Genomic DNA, 23377 nt, shown 5'->3' on the forward strand with positions numbered 1-23377 from the left:
AAAGTTGAGTTGAGTTGAGTTTGAAACGTACTGCTGTGTATAAAATCGTTTTTGGGGGGAAAATCCCAGGATGTCCTTCAAATAACAGTAGGAGTGTGACCCCGGCATCCTGGCCAAACTCACCCATTCGCCTCTATACATCATGGCCTCCTAATCATCCCCATGTGAACTAATTGGCTTCGTAACTCTGTCTCTTCTCCACCAATAAGCTGGTGTGTGGTGGACGTTCTGGCGCAATATGGCTGCTGTTGAATCGTCAAGGTGGATGCTGCACATTGGTGATGGTTGAGGAGATTACCCCCTTCCATGTAAAGCGCTTTGAGTGCCCAGAAAAGCGCCATATAAATGTAACAAATTAATTAACCAGACAAATGCTACTGCCGCTACCCAAGCAGCCTCATAGTGGCTACAATCACATGAATGTGATTTCTGTGTTCGGGTCAGTGAACACAGCCCCACCCATCCCCTGCCTGCGGAAGAGTGCCACACGGTTTCCAAACAACGTTTCTGCATCCGCCGGTTCCATCAGCTTACTAAACAAATTCACGTGTTTCGCGCTACCCACGGGGAGCTTATACAGCGACATTATTTACAACACTGGTAACAGACAAATGCGCTTATCAACCACATGGGGGAACCGTAAGCAAAAGTTACAGTATATAGTATTGCTTTCATTTTAAACTTTTCGGTATCACTTTTATTTAATAAACAAAGTATAGATGTTCTTCCAGAGCAACCCAGAAAAATGTTGTTAATAGCCACGAGTCTAAAAGGTCTCAAGACAGAAAGCATTCAGACAGCAGTCTGATTCAAACAATATGGATTTGTTCCTATAATTTATACATTCATAAATATTTATATCTAACAATGTTTTGCTAATAGCAGTAAGTGAATGATCATGACAGAAAGACAGCACTGTATGTATTTTATCTGTGAGCAGCGTGCAGCTGAAGTGGTTAAACCAGAGGAAATCATTTATCAGCTATATAACAGCCTGATTTATCTGGCCGATCCATAACATTAAAAATGATCATTTATCAGCCGATACCAATATGGCCGATAATTTATCATCACTGATCTGATCATGGGATTTTAGAAAGTGTATCTTTTATCAATTTACAACAGAACACTAAAGTATTCAAATAATAATTATGTTTGTTATTATTATAGTCCATGAACTCTGAAATCAGATCGAATAGCAAACCACAGGATCCGACTGGGTTTTCATTGAGATGATTTAATCACTCTGCTATTGACTTAAAGTGGCATGTCTATTGTAACACTCCCGTTTGTCCCTAGCCTGGATTTTCCCTGTTTTACCCATGGACGTTCATTTGTACACGCTCCCTCATCATGACTGTTTCACCTGTTCTCCATCATTGTCTCTGCACCTGCCTGTCATCAGACTCATTACCCGGACACTATACACTCACCTTGCCTTTGTTCTTTGTCAGGTCTTGTCGTAAACTATATCGTTGTTCATTTTTAAGCTTACCTGTTCGTAGTTCCGTGGATGTTAACCTGTCGATGTTTCACTTCATGTTTTTAAGTTACTCGTAGATGAAGTGGATTTAAGTTACTCTGGTGTTCATCGTGTCTGTCATCCGTGTGTGTGCATTACATCTGTAGAGCTGTTGCTTGAAATATGAAACATTGACCTCTGGTGGGCATTAGATAAAGTGCACATGACTTTCACATCATTCTCCGTTCATTTCGAGCGAGGCATCGCTCTATAAAGAGCTTTAAAACACATCATACGTTAAACTATGGTTACTGTAGCAAATCCATGGTTCAATTGTGGTTACTATAGTAACTATGTTCTGGTTTTATTTGTAGTAAAAGCAAGGTTGGTTTTCGTGAAGCGATGTCACAGGAATGGCTTGTGTTGTTGATGCTTTCTGTTGAAAAGCGTTAAATTCACAATGCAGTCATTGAAAAATTGTTATAAAAATAAATGGCCATGAAATTAGTGCGATGACAGCTTAGTTTAAATGTACTCCTGTAACAAACCTGTAAATAAATAGGAATATACAAAATATCAACATTCCAGAAATCGAAACATCAACCAATAAAAGAACATTATAAAAATGTAAAATAAGAACTAACCTGTAATTAGTTTATTTCTTTTGTTAAATTACCCAATTTCTCCATGCAGTCAGTTACAGTGTTTTCTACGATCGTGTTCTTGACTGTAAAGTCTGACGATCAACATCAGAGCTGTGGCTACTGCAGATGTCATGGAGTTACAGTTGGTGAGCAGCAAATCGCAGATTTGCCAAAAAGAGAGACTTATGCCTGATCTTCCTCCATTCACAAATGTAGGTATGGATTATTTTGGTCCAGTAGAGATCAAAAGAGTGTGCTCTATTGTGAAACGATATGGAGTTATTTCTACTTGCATGGCAAGCCGAGGAGTGCGCTTGGAAGTAACATATTCTCTGGATACTGATTCTTGTATTAACTGTTTACGCATTTATCTGTACAAGAGGACAATTTGCTATGGAGGACTAAACCTGCAAAAATTATAAATAAATGAATGTATAAATAAATAAATATATAAACGAATAAATGTAATAATATGAAAATAAATACAGGAATGAATGGTTTGATAAAACAAAATTATTCGTTTTAGCTATTATTGATCTTAGCTTTAACTTTTATTTTCATTTTTTTAATTGATTTATTATTTTTTGTGTCCATTTTTAATTATTTTTTTTAATTATTATTTTTTATTTTTAGATTATTTTATTTATCATTTCCTTTTATTTTTACATTTATTTATTTATACGTTTATTTATTTTTATATTTATTTATTATCGCATGTATTTATTTCCACTTTTATTTATTTATTCTTGAATTTATTCGTACTTTTCTGTGTCTTGTATGATAATTAGATGGGTTGGTCTTGCCTACTATTGGTTCAGCGTAGATTGAAGCGTTTGATCGATTACTCTTGACTTGTTTTGGACTAACGTCACGTCACTCACTGATCGTTTGCTTCGTGTATAACGTTAAGTAACTATGGCGGGCGCACAATTAGCTAGAGAGTTACAGCATTTAGCCAATGAAGTCGATAACCATGCATCAAATGACTATGTGTCATTCAGATTAGATGCACTTATTGAGGATTTATTACAGATTGACGGAGAGATAAATGACAAAGTTCTTCAAAATCTGTGCGAGTCAGGGGGTGCTAAGGTGGTGACCAAGTTCCGGTTACAGGTCCTCTGCCAAAGAGGTGCATGAACGACCTCAGCAGATTCGTCGATTCTGAAAGCACAAGACGACTTGATATTAAGATGTCTAATAAACACAGACTTTCTTGTTACATGATTTTGACATTCTTGTTAAGATTGCAAATTATTGGTATGATCGCCCGTAACGGCTGAAGCGAGGTGAAAAAATAAATAAAGCGATTTGACACGGGATTCGTACCCATACAATAAAGCGAGGCAGCGTGTCACTACGGTAACAATCACACTAAGCTATTTCGCAATGCTAGCTGCTGCGGATCTTTGCAATAATATCAAGATGTCACACAACAATATGCAGCTGGATGAATCAAGGGAATATGCCCGTTTTAACTTGTGACCTCTGTGTTATTTATCTCTTATGGAATGTAGTTTACGAGTACCGTTTAGTAACCACGTCTTTTTAGAAGGAATGGTTTCCATTTGATGGCCCCTGTAGTGAAAGAACGATGCTCATTACTACCGTGTTAACTTGTGACTTAAGTTCACTATGTCTCAATTCATTTACATTATGTTACATCATGTTACATTAAATCTTTACGCTTTTTCTAACCGAAAGGCTGCTTATAACTATCACTTTGACAAAGCGTTAGCTTGCGACTTCGGTTTACAAGCTCATCTGTGTAGTTAAACCTTATTACATTTTGTGCTTTATGATTTTCACCAGTTGAACTGTAACACCACCATAGCACCCTCTGACTCGCACAGACTTTGAATGTGCTGCAAAGAGGCTAACAACCGAGGGAGAACTTTGTCATTTATCTCGCCGTCAATCTGTAATAAATCATCAATAAATGCATCTAATCTGAATGACACATAGTCATTTGATGCATGGTTATCGACTTCATTGGCTAAATGCTGTAACTCTCTAGCTAATTGTGCGCCCGCCATAGTTACTTAACGTTATACACGAAGCAAACGATCAGTGAGTGACGTGACGTTAGTCCAAAACAAGTCAAGAGTAATCGATCAAACGCTTCAATCTACGCTGAACCAATAGTAGGCAAGACCAACCCATCTAATTATCATACAAGACACAGAAAAGTAAGAATAAATACAAGAATAAATAAATAAAAGTGGAAATAAATACATGCGATAATAAATAAATATAAAAATAAATAAACGTATAAATAAATAAATGTAAAAATAAAAGGAAAGGATAAATAAAATAATCTAAAAATAAAAAATAATAATAATTAATAATAATTAAAAATGGACACAAAAATAATAAATCAATTTAAAAAATGAAAAGAAAAGTTAAAGCTAAGATCAATAATAGCTAAAACGAATTATTTTGTTTTATCAAACCATTCATTCCTGTATTTATTTTCATATTATTACATTTATTCGTTTATATATTTATTTATTTATACATTCATTTATTTATAATTTTTGCAGGTTTAGTCCTCCATAATTTGCTGACATAAGATCAGACAATGGTACCAATTTCATTGGAACAGAGAGAGAGTTCAGTCAATGCAATTAATCAAAATAAGATCCAAAACACTACGCTTCAGGAAGGAATTAAATGGACTTTTAATCCTCCAGGAGGTTCACATTATGGTGGAGCATGTTATTAAAATGGTTAGGAGAATCTTGATTTCTGTTTTACACCAACAAACTTTGGACGGACGATGAAGGATTCCACAGCGTGCTCTGTGAAATTGAAGCTATTCTAAATGACCGTCCAATAACAAGCCTATCAGACGATCCAAACGATTTAGATTCTAAAACTTCTACAGATGAAAGGAAAACCCATTTTACCACCTGGACTATTTGAACAATCAGAGCTATACTGTAAAAGGAGATGGCAACAGGTCCAGTACATGAGTGATTTATTTTGGAGAATAGACAAGAGAGTACTCGCCTTTGCTACAGGAAATTGGAATAAGGAAAAGAGAAACGTTGTTCCTGGTGACATTGTTGTTGTAGTAGACTCAACAGGCCAGGGTGGGTCATGGTTATACTTCCAAGAGAATGGACTTGTTCGTTCTGTGCGAATACAAACAAAAACAAATATACTTTGTAGCGGTTTTAGCTAACGTTATTATATTGATGAGCAAAGCTCACCAAATATGGTTCTCCACCAGATCTTTCAAGATCACATCCATGAAATGAGTTATTTAAAACATCAATTTCAGTCAAGGAATTAGTTTAGCTCAAAGGAAAATACGTATAATAATCGTGATCGAATATACATATTTTACGGTCTCTGATTAGTAATATAAAGCATAACAATACTTGTATGCACTCGTCCCGCGAATGCATCAATGATATTATATACTTTACAGTATCTCATGGCCATAAGTAACGTGACTTTACATGGTTGTTTATTAAACTCTACTCTACATGGTAAACAAAACAATGACGATTGCATAAAACAAACGAATACATGAAACACAAATGTGCTAGGAAGCGTGGAGAGAGAGAGAGAGAGAGAGAGAGAGAGAGAGAGAGAGAAAGAAAGAGAGAGAGAGGGCATGGCAGCGATTTCTGAACACCAATAAAAATCATCTTTAACAAAGAGGCACAGACTTAACGCAGCTATTCTATAAATAGAAATGGATACTTGCAAGCTCTGTGTTGGACCGATATCTGTATGCGCGTGTAGAGATGGAATTGTTCAAAAGGTTTCAGAAGGCAATCCTGCACAAAGTTGCGGGCCTCGTGATCGGCCGCTTGGCTTAACCACGTGGCGGCAGAAGTCCATTGTTCCTTCTTTTCCCCCAGTGGGGGGAAAAGGGCAGTCTCCAAAGAGACGCCACGAAACACGTTTTGGAGGCAGGTATAGCAGAAGAGAAGAGAGGAAGAGGGTCTTTTCAGAGCAGGTTCGATATTTAACCTCATGAGAGGGCATGCCCACCTGAGTTTGAATCAACCAATCAGAGTTGAGCAGGGAAGAGGTTCTTTGTCCACTCAATAGCTAATTTGCATTTTTATGACCTCCTGGCAACTTTACAAAATACCATTCCAAATTAATACATAATGAAAAGAGAATGTTCTTTGGTCACACAATATATGTAAACAAGGAGGAATTGTAAAGACAAACATTTATATATCAAATATGCTAAGGTTTGAAGTGCATCAAGTCATGATTCATTCGGAGGTACGAATACAAACAAAGCCTGAATTAACTTATTTAACAATTACAGATTATTTAAAAATGGCAAGAGTGACAACATATAACCTAGATATTTAGATATATTTATAGAAAAGGACAGTTGAACCACACAAGTTCCTATTTGTCAGAGAAGTTTCTCTGGTTAGCCTCAGATGTTAAGTTTCAGATTAGACAAAGAGACTTCTCCCCTCTGCTTTGAAGCTTAGGAGTCGTGAAATATCCCACAGGGAAACAAAACGGGGTTATCCACACTTTCGGTGAGAGCACCAACCTAAACTCAGACCCCTGGAGCTAGGTTTTGACTCTGGTCTTTTGATGATGGTATCAAGAAACCAGGAGAAAGGGGAGTGGAGGGGGTTGATGGCTCTTCTTTCAATGACTCCGACCATTTGGCTTGTGCTAAGTTCTCTACACTTTAAAGACCTGTAACAAAGTTAAGTCTTTTACAGGACAATATGTAATTTGTAAAGATCTGGTTGAAAATATATGCAATCTTTAAGTGATTATTTGTTATGGGGTTTTGTATGACTCTTTATAATATTGTACTGAATTGTAATGTCAACTTGCCCTGCACAATAAGGGCCATTTATTCGGTGCAATTCTTACTGTGTACACTGGGTGGTGTAGGTGATCAAAGGAGATGTATAAATGGTTAGAGGAAATGAAAGACAGGTGTGTGGGTAATGAGCATACCAGTTTTTGATGGTGAAGTTTTTCACTGGTTTAAGAATTAGGTGCGTGTGGAATCATTGGAAAACCGATACGTAAGAGTCCTTTATAGATCTGTGACTCTGTACCCATGAAGAAATCAATTACGTGTGTTCTAAAATAAAATGAAATGTGAGTAAGAAGAATGGAAATGGACGTTGTTTATTGGTTGCACGCGTCAAACTACATTGCCTACCAACGCTGGTGTGACTGACTGACTGACTGGCAGGCACTACATATATTTATTTATTTTCTGTGTTAAATATTCTACGTTGTCTGTCTTTGATATCGGTTTGTAGTCTTTCTGCAAGATCCCACAAAGTTAATAAATCCCCCATAAAAGTAATTTACAGAGCCCTGTTTACAGTGCACTACAGAAAATTGTTTTGTGTCCACTACTACTGCTGACTAACTTTAAAAACATGAAAAAATACATGTTCTTAGGTTTAAAAACAGCTGGTAAATAAAAATGTGTTTGTATTATTAATAATGCATTTAATTTGGAGGGCGATGTGTAAAGATAGACAAGAGAAACATGGCGAATAAGAAGGGATAGCAACTAAAGGAGGATGTGAAACCGGTGAGCAGGGGCGTTGCTAGACCTAAAGCTCTACTGGGGCACAGGCCCCCCCGTCACTTTTTATATCACTTTTTTCTTAAAAACCTGCTGTGTGCAACACAATGCCCTATACAAACTTACTTTGCTTAAACCACTATTCCTGCAGTGCAACAATACTGGGGAAGGTATACATTAATGTATTTAAAAATATTTAAATATCTTTATTACACGTTTGCATGCACTTGGAAATAATAAAAGCAGAGAGATTTTTTTTCTTGCACATCTGCATTCATTACACAATGATAACAATGCATAATTACATCTTTTCAAGAATTTACAACAACAAATTTTCAAGAAAGCATTCGTTTTATGGCTCCAAGAAATATAAATAACATATTTTATCTAAAAAAAACTTGGTTACCATGGTTTACAATGAAACTGAGACAGCTTCGTCAGGCCAAAGAAGATGCTTACAGAAGTGGGGACAAAGTCTTGTATAATCAGGCCAAAAACACACTGACTAAGGAGAGCTAAGAGAAGCTACTCTGAAAAGCTGAAGAACCAGTTTTCAGCCAACGACCCTGCATCAGTGTGGAAAGGCCTGAAAGACATTACCAACTACAAGCCATCATCCCCTCAGTCTATGGGTAATCAACGACTGGCTGACGACCTGAACGACTTCTATTGTCGTTTTGAAATGCAGAGTCTCACCCTTCACACCCGCCCTGACCCTATCTCTGATATACCATTAACACCTCCTCTTGACATTCAACCTGCACTTAAGATCTGCGAAGAGGATGTTTGCCAGCTTTTCCGCAAACAAAAGATCAGAAAAGCACCAGGCCCAGACAATGTCTCACCCTCCTGCCTGAAAGTCTGTGCGGAGCAGCTGTCGCCCATCTTCACTAATATTTTTAACAGATCTTTGGAGCAGTGTGAAGTCCCTTCATGCTTCAAACGCTCCACCATCATCCCTGTACAGAAGAAACCCAAAATATCTGGACTTAATGACTACAGGCCTGTTGCTTTAACATCTGTGGTCATGAAGTCATTTGAGAGACTTGTACTGGCCCACCTGAAGGACATCACCAGACCACTTCTTGATCCCCTCCAGTTTGCTTACCGAGCAAACAGGTCTGTGGACGATGCAGTAAACATGGGACTGCATTACATCCTACAACACCTAGACAGACCAGGGACTTACGTCAGGATCCTGTTTGTAGACTTCAGCTCGGCCTTCAACACCATAATCCCAGACCTCCTCCTGCCCAAGCTTACCCAGCTCTCTGTGCCAACCTCTACCTGTCAGTGGATTATTAACTTCCTGTCGAACAGGCAGCAGCTAGTGAGGTTGGGAAAATTTAAATCCAGCACATGTACCATCAGCACCGGAGCTCCTCAAGGATGTGTTCTTTCTCCACTGCTATATTCACTCTACACAAACGAATGCACCTCTACAGACCCTTCTGTCAAACTCCTGAAGTTTGCAGATGACACCACAGTCATTGGCCTTATTCAAGACGGTGATGAATCTGCCTACAGAAAGGAGGTTGCTCAGCTGGCTGCCTGGTGTAGTCAAAACAACCTAGAGCTGAATGCATTCAAGACAGTGGAGATGATAGTGGATTTCAGAAGGAACCCTCCATCACTTCCTCCCCTCACCATCCTGGACAGCACTGTGGATACTGTGGAGTCATTCAGGTTCCTGGGCTCCACCATCTCTCAGGACCTGAAGTGGGAGTCCCACATAGACTCCATTGTAAAGAAGGCCCAGCAGAGGTTATACTTCCTCCGTCAATTGAGGAAGTTCAACCTACCACAGGAGCTACTGACCCAGTTCTACTCAGTGGTCATCGAATCTGTTCTGTGCACTTCAATTACTGTTTGGTATGGCTCGGCCACCAAATCAGACCTACGAAGACTACAACGGACAGTTCGTAGTGCTGAGAAAATTATTGGTGCTCCTCTGCCCACACTTCAGGACCTGTACGATTCCAGAGTGAAAAACAGGGCAAGAAAAATCATCATTGACTCCACACACCCAGCACACAAACTCTTTGATCTGCTGCCCTCTGGCCGGCGCTTTAGAGCACCAAACACCAGGACTTCCAGACACAGAAGCAGCTTCTTCCCCCAGGCAATCTCCCTCCTAAACAGATAACTGCTCCTTAAGAGCAATATTCCACTTCCACTACTCCTATAGTGTGCACTATAGTGCCTTATTATATCTACATCTTATGTATACATGTATATAACACTACCTCTACTTACTAAATTATCCATTTGCACAAGTGTACATACAATCTGTTAATATGTTTATTCTACTATATACTACCCTGTACAATGTCTCTTATATGTTATTATCCCCCATTTTCTGTAAAATAGTCTTTATTTTATATATGCACATTTTTGAATCTTTTAGACTGTAAATCTTATTATATTGTATTGTCATTGTGTTGAATGTCTGTACTAGAAGCTTCCAACACCAAAGAAAATTCCTTGTGTGTGCAAGCACACTTGGCAATAAAGCTCTTCTGATTCTGATTGCAAACAGCGCCTCCAGTGGCATAAGGTGTAAAGTCTGCACAGCTTTGGCGCTGGGGATCGGGGTTCTAGTTCACCTCTTGTTGAAAACGCTCTTTTACCTTTTTCTATCACATTACAGATCATAAAGGCATTTGTTTTCAATAAAATTGATTTAAGACTAAAAATTTATTTTTATTCATAAAGTTTAAGTTTAGGGTAAGGTTAGGGGTAGGTGTAGGGCTTTAATATCTCAAAAAATTGCCATCATTTTAATATTTTTTTACACTCTGTTATTATTGCATAATGTTTAATGCACAACAATACTCAGGTGCAAATAGTAACGTTATCTGCCACTCTTTATAAGTACCAATAGCATCTACTATTTCAACTTAATCCAAAGATATACAGCTATGTTTGGTTAAAGTAAATAGCATATAAGAAATGCTGCTATTTTCACTTAGTGTAAACATGGAACGCAGGTGTATTGCAACAGATTTACTAGCATCATATCTAAGTGTGTGTGTGTGTGTGTGTGTCTTTTTGTGCATGCACCTGCATTTATTTACTTCATTTATGAGTTTAACCAGAAGAGGTCCTAATCGAGCTCTGTCTGATTTGAAAAGCTGCGAGTAATGAACCTTTTTTCCATACAAGTTAACTGAAATCTTCGATGGTTCAGAAAGCTTCACTTAGCTAACTAATGAAGATCATTGGTGTCTCCCCCCCCCAAACCCCCCCCCCTTGCTCTATTAACATTTATAAACAAACCCTGCAGTAACAGACAAGAGACGGGTGATGTGAGTGTCACTATCGCTAGCTCTCCATTGAAATGAATGACATCGCCTCGCTTTGTCGCCGGCGGTCCGCAAGTGCAAACATGTGATTAATGTGTAATTAATTTAGCCACAACACTTCACATTTGACTGTGTGCAGCTTCCCTCCAGCAACACCTGTCACCTGAGGGAAGGTTCCTACCTTATTTCATCAGTTAAGCAACAGTGACCGCTATTGGACACACATCTACATACAATTCAAATTAGACAAAAATAACAAAATTGCTTTTATGTTTACTCTTATGTTTGGCAGGGCTGTGTGTTAACTTTTTGTGCACAAATCACTGGTGCTACAGAGGTTTAAAGTTTTGTAGCACAGGCAAACAGTTGCAGCACAAGTTTAAAACATCTGTTATCATTTTTGATAAAAACATCATCACATGACACTGACAGGACAGTAATGTTACATACAGATGGCTATGATTTTTGTTTACCTAAATTAGTTGCTTTATGTATTAATATCTAGATCATGGTTCTGTTTTTTCCTACACAATTGTAATATAAACTGCCCGTCTAAAAAAAGATCACACACTCTAATACTTCGTTAGACCGCCTTTAGCTTTGATTACGGAACGCATTCGCTGTGGCATCATGTCGGTCAGATTCTGCAACATCCAGAATGTCCATTTTTTCCCGTCCAGAGTTTTTCGCCAAGATCTTGTATTGATGATGGGAGAGTCGGACCTCTGCGCAAAGTCTTCTCCAGCACATCACAAAGATTCTCAATGGGGTTAAGGTCTGGACTCCAATCCATGTGTGAACATGATGTCTCATGCTCCCTGAACCACTCTTTCACAATTTGAGCTCGATGAATCCTGGCATTGTTATCTTGGAATATGCCCGTGCCATCAGGGAAGAAAGAACTCATTAATGGAATAACCTGGTCATTCAGTATATTCAGGTAGTCAGCTGACCTCATTCTTTGGGCACATACTGTTGTTGAACCTAGACTTCCAATCCCATGGGAGGCTCTTACCTATTTGCTTAGTTAAATCCAGGTGGTGACTTTCTTTTTGGACGGGCAGTGTATTTGTCCACATAAAAATACCATAGTAAACTACAGTAAGCTGCTGTGAAAGATACTTTAGTTAAATAACCTTACTTACTATAGTAAATATTAAAGTATACTACAGGGTTTACTAGTTTATCAATTTACTACAAGAATAGTACAGTTTATCAAGGGAAATATACTACAGTTCGCTACAGTTTTTTTCAACTGGGTCTAACCGGACGTTTATTTTGGAGGGTTGTCATAAAGACGTTTAAGTGTTTGAGTGTGTGTTTTATGATAGCTTTACTCAAACAGTAAAATTATCGTAAAAAAGACTCTCAAGGGCAACTCTTCAGATGAAGTCTACAAATATGCAACTATACTGTAACGTCACACACAAGTTTCGTTTTCACTTACTTGGATCCTTTATCTTCAAATACATTCAGAAATGAACAGAAACAGCCGCTTGTTTCATCAAATGCCTAAAATGTATTGAGCTTCATACAGCAAGACAATAATGCAAACAACACATGTGTTTCATAAAGATATAATCAAATCATTCTTGACTGATTTGAGCCGTATTGAGGAAGACTTTAATGTGTTGAAGAAAAGATCAGAAGTCTGTACGCAGGAGCTGAAGATGCAGCAGTGCAGCACACATCTGACAGACTTCACCACAGAAGACACACACAACACCTGAGGATGTGTCACTTTTGTAAGAAATGCACAGATAAAAGCAGTTTATAGAAAATAAACAAGTGCAAATGAAACTGGGAAATAGAAATATCTAATCAGAGTTTTAAAAGGATCTGTTTAAGATGTGATGCTATTAAAATAACTAAATATGATAAACATATTGTCACACTATTGTTGTTCTACACACTTTATCTCAGGCTTTGACACACAACTACACAACACAGATACAATGAGGAGGACTATAATGAGATTGAAATGATGACATTCAGCAGTGATGTGAACACCACATCAATAATAGAGAAGAACAATAATAGAAATCACTGAGTAAAATGAGTGAGCATTTGCATTAAAGATTCAGTTTGTATATCCAGTTAAAGATGTTTCACACAAGAACCTGTAAATAAAACAAAGATTCAGTCAATTAGATGAAATATTCTATATTTTTTTATTACAGCTTATAGTAAAGAACAGGTGTGTATTTCCCAAAAGCATCATTAGCTAACTATGGTTTCAACTCTCCAAATTGTTATTATGAATACAGTATCTCACAGAAGTGAGTACACCCTTCATATTTTTGTAAATATTTTATTATTTCTTTTCATGTGACAACACTGAAGAAATGACACTTTTACAATGTAAAGTAGTGAGTGTACAGCTTGTATAACAGTGTAAATTTGCTGTCCCCTCAAAATAACTCAACACACAGCTACAGTATTAATGTCAGTGAGAACACCCCTAACTGAAAATGTCCAAATTGGGCCCAAAGTGTCAATATTTTGTGTGGCCACCATTATTTTCCAGCACTGCCTTAACCCTCTTGGGCATGGAGTTCACCAGAGCTTCACAGGTTGCCACTGGAGTCCTCTTCCACTTGGAGCTGGTGGATGTTAGAGACCTTGTGCTCCTCCACCTTCCATTTGAGGATGCCCCACAGATGCTCAATAGGGTTTAGGTCTGGAGACATGTTTGGCAAGGCAGTGGTCGACTTGGAGGTGTGTTTGGGGTCGCTATCATGTTGGAATACTGCCCTGCGGCCCAGTCTCTGAAGGGAGGGGATCATGCTCTGCTTCAGTATGTCACAGTACATGTTGGCATTCATGGTTCCCTCGATGAACTGTAGCTCCACAGTGCCGGCAGCACTCATGCAGCCCCAGACCGTGACACTCCCACCACCAATGGTGGTGGGAGTTTGGTTGCCGCCACACACGCTTGACACCATCTGAACCAAATAAATTTATCTTGGTCTCATCAGACCACAGGACATGGTTCCAGTAATCCATGTCCTTAGTCTGCTTATCTTCAGCAAACTGTTTGCGGGCTTTCTTGTCCATCATCTTTAGAAGATGCTTCCTTCTGGGACGATGATGTAGGAGAGTGCATGTTAAAAGTGACCAATCAATGGATCGGAGAAGTCTGACATTGTCCCACCTCCAAAGTCTCAGAAGTCAACTCGACGAGTGAACGAGTGTTGAGCAGTTGCGAGAGCATGGAGAGAATTGTGCACACGCTCGTCAAAGCCTCTGCTCGCGGACTGCGCTTTTGCACACGGAGCAGAAATGCGCTCTCGCAAGGATTCTTTTCCATGTGCGGATACTGTTCTGTGAGCCCGCGGAGCATAAATGCACTCTGGGTGAAAGTGTGTTTACGCTCGTGGAACTATTCTGCACACTTAGATCACGCGTGTGAGTTTTGGGTCTGAATAAAAGCAATAGGCAGCACTCATACTTCTATTTCACAAAGCCTGTTCTGAATGGAACCTGTCCTGTTAAACCGCTGTATGGTCTTGGCCATCGTGCTGCAGCTCAGTTTCAGGGTCTTGGCAATCTTATAGCCTAGGCCATCTTTATGTAGAGCAACAATTCTTTTTTTCAGATCCTCAGAGAGTTATTTTCCATTAGGTGCCATGTTGAACTTCCAGTGACCAGTATGAGAGAGTGAGGGCGATAACACCAAATTTAACACACCTGAGACCTTGTAACACTAACGAATGACATGACACCGGGGAGGGAAAATGGCTAATTTGGCCCAATTTGGACATTTTCACTTAGAAGTGTTAGAAGACAATAATGGCCGTGTGTTGAGTTATTTTGAGGGGACAGCAAATGTACACTGTTACACAAGCTGTACACCAGAACATGTGAGCAGAGCTGAGCGGTGAGAATTTCCGCTCCCCGCTGACATGGGTGTTCGCTCCACCGCTCAAAGTAGCACCAGACCACTCCGCTCAATTCCACTACCCGATCACCTACAATTTCATCCTGCTCCGGTGAAATCGCTCCACGCTCGCTCAAATAAAAAAATCCTCTGCATGCCTAACACCTGCCGTTTTCAACCGAAGCCTTACCCCTCGTTTACACTGCACGCATCTGTGGCACGTTACGGCTCCGACGTGGCTACAGGAACTGATCGCGGTCATTCTAGTCTATGCTTCATCTGCGATCGGTGCCTCCTCTTCAGGGGAAGCTGGAATTCAAAATACGTGTTCAGCGCTTCACGTGAACCTATGTGCATCATGTCAAAATACGTGCCTGCTGCAGACGCATGGAAAGAGTTTATGACAAAAGAGACGCTCGCATTCAGAAGACAAAGCTTATTGCAGAGTGAAAGCAATTTTACATCAGCATTTGTAAGCAAGTTTTTTATTTATTTTATTTTGCTGATAAGTGATTATGGTCTCAAAGACAAGTACTTGTTGTGTTGGTGAAAAGGTGTTTTGGGGAAAAATGATAAATAAAAAAGCTTTTGTTTGGGAACTTTGGTGTGATTCTTAGCTATCAATTCCTTGGAAAAGAGGTCATGTCACTGCCAGCCATTCACATATGCATAATAAAATCTAGAGACTGCAAGTCCAACCACCTTCCCAACAGTACACTGTATTTGAACAGCATTTACACTGGGCAACTGGGTAATAATCAAGTGAAGTTATGTTATCTTCTATGAATTTAATAACATAGGCAAGTAATAAATGGTTAAAACAGTCCTTTATTTTCATTACATAAACTACACCTACCTTAAAAGCCTTGTACCTTATGTAGTTATATCTTGATCAGATAATATATCACCTGTCCTGTGCAAGGTCACTGAGCATTTTAATGGGTTTTCAAGATGCATAAAAACTGGGAGGTTATAATACTCACCTTCCACTCCTACAACTCCAGCAATCAAACTCCAGGCCTTCTCCTTTTTTGCATCATCCTTGTAAAAGGGATTTGTGGTGTCATATAACACCATGTGTTTTTGAATCTCGAGGATGAACCGCTCGTCGTTCATTTCTGGCCTCCTGCCAAAGACATGTGACCGAGAAATACGACCGAGAGTCTGCACAAGGTTTTATTTTGAAATTGACATGATTTTTTAGTTTTATTTTGTATTTGCTGTGCGGTTTGGACACGGCATCCGTCAAAAATAGACTAGGTGCCTATCTTTAGCGAAGCGGCGCAGAGAGTTTCTTCTGCGACGCTTTTGAAACGTGCCGCGGCTCGTCTGGTGTAAACACAAGCATTGACTAGAATGACCGCGATCAGTTCCGGTAGCCGCGTCGGAGCCGTAACGTGCCGCAGATGCGTGCGGTGTAAATCAGTGGTAAGCGAGTATCTAGCAAATGCGAGCGTCTCTTTTATTAAAAACCCTTTCCACGCATCTGCAGCAGGCATGTATTTTGACATGACGCGACACACACATGACGGGCTAAATACATGTTTTGCCGAGCTTCGCATTACTGCTTCCCCTGAGGAGGAGTCACGGATTGCCACTGCTATGCTTGTGTTTATGTAACCAGTCCTACTCACCCCGCTCTGCGCGGGCCTCGAACCGGCATCGGTCCGGATGGGAGACGGGCGCTCTAACGAGGAGGCTAAAGACCGCAGTCTCTAGCGTCTGTCGCTAGAGCGTCTCTGTTGGTCGGGGAGTGAGTTTTACACACTGCACAGCTCTTCACTAGCTGGCCTCCGTTACATTTACACCAGACATCTCTCCTTTACAACGAATGATTTTTGAAGTGTAGGCTGACAGTTATGGTAATTGTTGAAGGCACAGGTGAATTCTGGGAGGATTTGTGCATGCCCTAGACTCGTGGTGTGAGCGGTATCGGAGCGGAACCTTTGATAAGCCTTTGGATAAAAACCCAATCTGGCGCTCCGACTATATTTCGCACGCTCCGCTCCCCGCTCACATGCTCTGCTGTACACTGAATACTTTATATTGTAGCAAAGTGTCATTTCTTCAGTGTTGTCACATGAAAAGATATAATAAAATATTTACAAAAATGTGAGGGGTGTACTCACTTCTGAGAGATACTGTATATGTCTGTAGTCTCAAACTGTAGTGACACACGCAATAGAAATCTGAATCAAATAAACACACCAGCATCTAAACTTCATCTGTGAACCTTCCGGATGTCAGTGTGTTTACACTAAAAGTCCTCAACTAAAACACTAAATTTAACAACTTGACTATGATTTACTGTAAACACTTTCACATGAAAGACTTTTGATCAGTCAAGTGTTAAAGTGTGTGTACTCGCCTCTGTCTGCTCTCAGTTCTTCTTCTTTCTCAGGTAGTTGTGTCCAGGACAGATTAAAATCAGAGATGTGTGATGCCAGAGCAGACTGCAGCTAAAATTCATCAAAGATTTCACTTATACTGTCATTTCTCATTCTCTCATCATCACTCATCTCATATATTTACACACATCAAACACTCTCATATGTCACTTCTCTCTTAAATCATCACTTTTACTTTTGTATTTTAAGACTCTTTTTCTCACCTGATGGAGGATTTTGTCTCTCTCAGCAGCTACATCACCACTGGAGGAGAACTTCAGCCTCAGAAAGGTTTGTTTAGTTGTCACTAAATAAACTAATTTCAACAATCATAAATATTGCCACAATATTAGATCATTATATTGAGAACATATTACAGCAGAGTAAAATGAACCAAATGGACTTCAACAAAAACTAATGATGTGTGAGGGATGTGATCATGAATCGTAATACATGTCTGAATGTATTTGTGTAGTGGAGCAGCTGTCATTGAGAATACAAACAGATCATTTTCTTCATTATTATCCACCTTTTTCTTCACGTCTCCATGGAGTGACTTCCTGTTGGATGCTCCGCACTTCCGTTTAGTATTTGTTCGAGAACGTTAGTGATAATAAAGTTTCTCTAATATTTTTTGCTGTGGAAGGCTGTCACAACAGCTACAGAAAGCTCAGAAAACTTCAAAAACGTTTGTAACCACGTGACACAGCAAGAGCGGAATGTAAATAACATTTAAAGTCATAGCTCTAACTACTGCATTCTGCACCTCTCAAAAACATCACAACATATTGTTTACTTTGTTATTTACTTGATTGTTATTGCATAGTACATTACTATTAAACCATGAAGCATGTACCCATGGCTAAGTGACTTTTTTAAAATGTATTAATTCATTATCGCTGGAGTAGGAATGTGATAGGGTTCTATATCAGTATGGCTGCGATTATGCCATAGGCTAATTCAAGCCCAGCATCACAGTCAAACAAACATCCGTTACTAATTACAAACCGTCACGTCTTTTAAATTTGCTGTGTGCTGCTTCAGTGAAATTATGAGTGAGAAATAACAAGACAGGACAAGCGTGTGAATCAAAGAGAAACCTTAAACTTAAATTATATTTTCAAATTAAAGTTTACATTTACCAGCTCTACTAAACAGTATTATGCTTTAGGAATTACCTGTTCCATAGACCTCCACTTCACAGAGAGAAAAAACAGATGTACGTCCAGTCATGACCACATTCACATAACGTCCCACCATCCCATGACATGAGTAAGTGACAGTATTATCAGTTAGATGATCAGAAGTCACAGCACATCTAGAGAGAGAGAGAATCAATGAATCTCTATAGAGGTGTTTAATCAATCAATCAATGAAAAGTGTTGAAGTGATTTCATGAATAACTTTACATGGGATTGTTGTTTCCATTGTTTTCCAGTGAGTTTCCAATACGAATCTCTGCTCCGTTGGTTTGATCCACACAGCAGTCTGGTCTGGCAGTGATGATCACTGTACTAATGTTATAAACATCCAGAAGATTCAAACTCCACCATGGGTCACTTTCATTGGCTGTGGAAGAGCAGTATGTACCAGGATCTGGGTCTGGTCCATTGCTGACACCATCTATGGCATGTAGAGCTGTCCAGGTGAGGCTATATGCGGATGACTGTGTAGCCGTTCCTTTAAACCCTAAATTCTCTAAAATATATATATATTCAAAAACAGTTGATCAGTCAGTCTGTATATATAAACATATCTGTGATACCTAGTTTTTATTCAGTGGGAAAATGTCACGAGCGCAAGGTCGCGGCGCAGGGATCGCCTCTATCAGCGTCTACTGTGTGCAAGTGAGTGGCAGGGAGAAACAGCGCATTCAAATCACCGTACAACAGGTGACTGGTGAATGAATGAGTACAAAACCGTCACTGTTACATTAGGCATAAAGCTAAGTCCAAATCCCAGCTGAACACCAAGGGTTTTAAAGTCACAATTTATGTATTTTGTATTTAAAAACTGTGTTTCCATCTCTATTGCCACAGTTTTGTAAGTGCCATCTTTCTGTTGCGAAATGACTGTAGCCATAATTCAAAAATCAATTTAATTATATTTTTATAACGCTTTTAAATTTTTTGCATTACATCGAGGCAGCTGTACAAGAAAACCAAAACCAAGAAAAACAGTGTAAGTTGAATACACAAAAAGTAAGATAAACCTTAAAAGTAGTATGAAATAGAGAAGGTAAAGAAAAAAGCAAATGCATGCACAGACACAAACACATACATAGGCATCGTATACAATGTACAACTCTCAGGGTATTATTGCAAGTCTCACAGATGAGCTAAACACGCATATTTACACTTACATTTATGCATTTGGCAGACGCTTTTATCCAAAGCGACTTACATTGCATTGTACTATACATTTGTTTCTGACTATGTGCAATATATGACCTTGGCGTTGCTAGTGCCATGCTCTGACCACTGAGCCACAGGAAAGCCTGTTGATATATTATCAACAGGTCAAAGAGAATTTGCAATAATGCAATAATGGTAAAAACTGTACAATTAAAGTCTGACTAATGTTAAAAGCAACGTTCAAGTATAGAGCCCTATAGACCTGATGCAGTGTTGTGTGTGACTAGCTACTAAGTAATTAGTTACTGTAATTTAATTACTTTTCCCTTGAAAAAGTGAAGTAAGGGATTACTCTTATTTTTTCTGTAATTTAATTACAGTTACTTCTGATGTAATTAAACTAAATACTTTGTGTAATATATGTGTGTGTGCAAGGAATGGAAATCAAAATTCAAAGTCTAACTTTAAAATCCGTGCTTTAATGTATAATTCTCACATTAGTAATACTTTGGTCAGTTAATAAGAGTACTTTATGTAGTTTAATATTATTTATTTGAATGAATGAAAAGAGCTGTTTCATGTCTTTCTTTGAATCACTTAACAAATCAAGGTTGATGTAGGATATAGAAAGTAATTAGTAATAAGTAATTAAATACTTGTTGGAGAGAGTAATTTGTAAAGTAATCTAATTACACTATTGAATATGTAATTAGTAACTAGTAATTAATTACTTTTTCAGAGTAACTTGCCCAACACTGACCTGATGTCAGCGGCAGAGGAACCAACACTCCAATGATGTATATAAATGAAGAAAAAATACTTTGGGAGAAACCAGACTCGATCAGGAGAGCCAGTTCTCCACTGGCTTGTTAACACAACACTGCTGCATCCAGACAGGCTAAACGTGTATAAGTGTCACCATTCTGTTCTGTGTTTCCCTGTTATTTTGGACTTTTACTTTATTTCCTGTTGTGTGCCATGTTTGTAGTCCTTTGTAGTTTTTCTTGTTAATTAGTTTGCCCAGGTGTTTCTTGTTTCCTTGTTATCCCAGTGTATATAAGCCCTAGTGTTTCCTTTGTTTGGTGTCGGTCTTTGTTTCATGCGTTGTTTTTGTGCCTCCTTTGTTCTGTGGATTACCTTGGTTTTGTTTTATATTATATTATTTTCAATAAATCTACACTGCACTTGGATCCGCTTCTCTGCCTGGTTACTCTTCGTAACAATAAAATAACTAGCTATGGATTATGCAATTAATCTAAAGAACGGACAAATTGAAAATAACAAAAAAAGATAACTAGACACGATATTTCATATCTAATAGCTATAGCTGTACAAGTCATTGGTGTTTGGTGATCAATTTTTGGCTCGAGTTCTACATTTAAAGTCACATCAAATGTGTTCAGCTGGGATTTGGACTTGGCCTTATGCAGACCAGTCATGTTCTTCCACACTGAATGAATTGATAATTTCTTTCTGAACCTAGAGTATTTGTTTCTGCGAATTCCAGTGATGATCTATTTGCTTTTTGTTTCTCCACAAAACAACTCATTGCCGTTTTAAATAGAGTACTGATAGCGGCACTCACTTTTTCTGACACTCAGTGGGCGTGAATTCCGTGTGTGGTGACGTAAAAAGTGCATACCCTCTATTCACTGTGACGACCCTGTGAATATCTTAATTAGTGTGTGACGTCACCCAGCAAGCAAAGAAATGTCACCCACAAAATCCCGTTGGAAACAGTGTTCAACTCTTATGCTCATGATAGACCCACAGCCTCTTTAAACAGCTAAAAAACTTTTATCTGACATTAAACTATAAGTCTGATACTTCATGACTGTTTTAAGATTAATGTCAATTTATTATAAATAAAAAGTTTTTGATTGATGACTCAAATTATAAATCATACATTTTGAAGTCTGTAAATTTGGTCTATAAATTGTAACAGTTCCAAAATAATTTTTGGGTGCATTTACACTTGGCATTAACATGCGATCTCGGTGATCCGAACAAGCAGATCGGATCTTCAGACAATCAGGACACAGCGCGTTTACACTTGTCAACAAGTGGCTTCCACATCTGGATAATGTGATCGGATCTCTATAGTTCCCCGCCCATTATTTTAATAAGCCTGCAATTTAAAAATAGCCCCGGTGCGGAGATTTCACCCAGCACGTATAACGGGGAGGATGAGCATGTTACACATCTGATACGCAGCCATGTTGAGCTCGAGGCAGCGGTGGGAAGTAAACCGCGGTTAAAGCGATTAATGATCATATATGTGAAAGTATAAGCAGAGGACGTTTGTAAAATGACAAACAACAGCTTTTGTACTTGAGCTGTGGCGGGTTTCACTAGTGCGCACACACACACAGATTCTAACGGTGTTTTTAATCACATCATTTGTTTATTCATGTCACGGACACATAAAATAATCACATAAGTAGGCCTAAGTTACTATGATCAAAAGCGACCACTTACATCGTTCTCGTGTATTTTGGTTGGTTCGGCTGAAAGTGACAGCGAGTCGTTTCTTTGGTCTGCGCCCTAAATAGCGTGTTTACTGACATCAGCTATAAGCAACACTATACAATCTTGTTTCTGTGTGTAAATGATATACGGTGTATTCAGAGCTCCGTTTCAAGCTGCCCGTCTGCCGCTTAATCTGTTTTCGGGGACGGTACTTTCGAGTCGGATCCGTGGGCGTGGCTTGTTGGTTTTGACTAAATCTTTGGTGTTTCAAGTCTTACGAAACCTTTACCCTCACCCACACCCTAACCCTAACCTTACTCTAACCATCTAAACTACCTATGATTGTTAAAATTGATGAAAAAACACATTTGGGTGATGACGTCAGACTCGAAACACCAAGGATTTAGTGCGAGCCGTACGAGACACAAGCGGCAGCAGCCCTCGGGGAACCAGACAGTTGATTACGCCGTATAGGCTACAGTAAACACACACACGTATGTTAGAAACAAGCTGGTATAGTGTTGCCATTCGTGTCTGTGACATGAAAATAAACAAATGATGCGTTTTAAGCTGGCGCTGTGTGTGCGAGTCAACGCCATTCATGGCAGTCACAAATACAGCGATGATACAGCTGAAGTGGTCAAGTAAAACATCTCGTGTGATTTGACATAAATCCTCTGTAGGTTAAAGTATCCATGATAATTTCGTGGGAAAATGAACGACTGTGCAACGTTCGGGAGCAAGAGTAAACTTTCCGCTGCATTTGTCAGCTGCTCCGCAGTCTGACAGGTTTCGGACAGACGAGAGAATAATGATAGCGGGCGGGGTTTTCTGTGAAGTTGTACCGGTAAATGTAGATAAACTGTCTGGATTGCGTTTACATTACACTGAGATCCGATCACAATGCGTCCTCGACTACCTCTGGATCAGGACCTGCGATCCTGAAGGACGATGCTAACGTCAGAGCTGTCGTGCTGCACGCGGGGGTGAATGACGTCAGGATGAGGCAGTCGGAGATCCTGAAGAGGGACTTCAGGAGTCTGATCGAGACGGTACACAACGCATCGCCCACAGCGAGGATCATCGTATCAGGGCCGCTTCCTACCTACCGACGAGGGAATGAAAAGTTCAGTAGACTATTGTAGACTACGAAGACTACAACGGACAGTTCGTAGTGCTGAGAAAATTATTGGTGCTCCTCTGCCCACACTTCAGGACCTGTACGATTCCAGAGTGAAAAACAGGGCAAGAAAAATCATCATTGACTCCACACACCCAGCACACAAACTCTTTGATCTGCTGCCCTCTGGCCGGCGCTTTAGAGCACC

General features: G+C 39.3%; 1 protein-coding gene across 1 annotated transcript in view; it reads right to left on the minus strand.

Annotated features, from left to right (window-relative positions):
* Positions 1-18631: 18631 nt before the first annotated feature.
* Positions 18632-23377, minus strand: part of LOC130549968 (uncharacterized) — a 15414-nt gene continuing 10668 nt past the window's right edge. Inside the window, exon 7 of the mRNA XM_057327295.1 lies at positions 18632-18924. Coding sequence (XP_057183278.1) covers positions 18632-18924 — 293 coding nt within the window. The remainder of the gene's footprint in view (positions 18925-23377) is intronic.

The sequence above is a fragment of the Triplophysa rosa genome, unplaced genomic scaffold (genome assembly GCF_024868665.1).
Source record: "Triplophysa rosa unplaced genomic scaffold, Trosa_1v2 scaffold200_ERROPOS107605, whole genome shotgun sequence".
NCBI classification, from domain to species: domain Eukaryota; kingdom Metazoa; phylum Chordata; class Actinopteri; order Cypriniformes; family Nemacheilidae; genus Triplophysa; species Triplophysa rosa.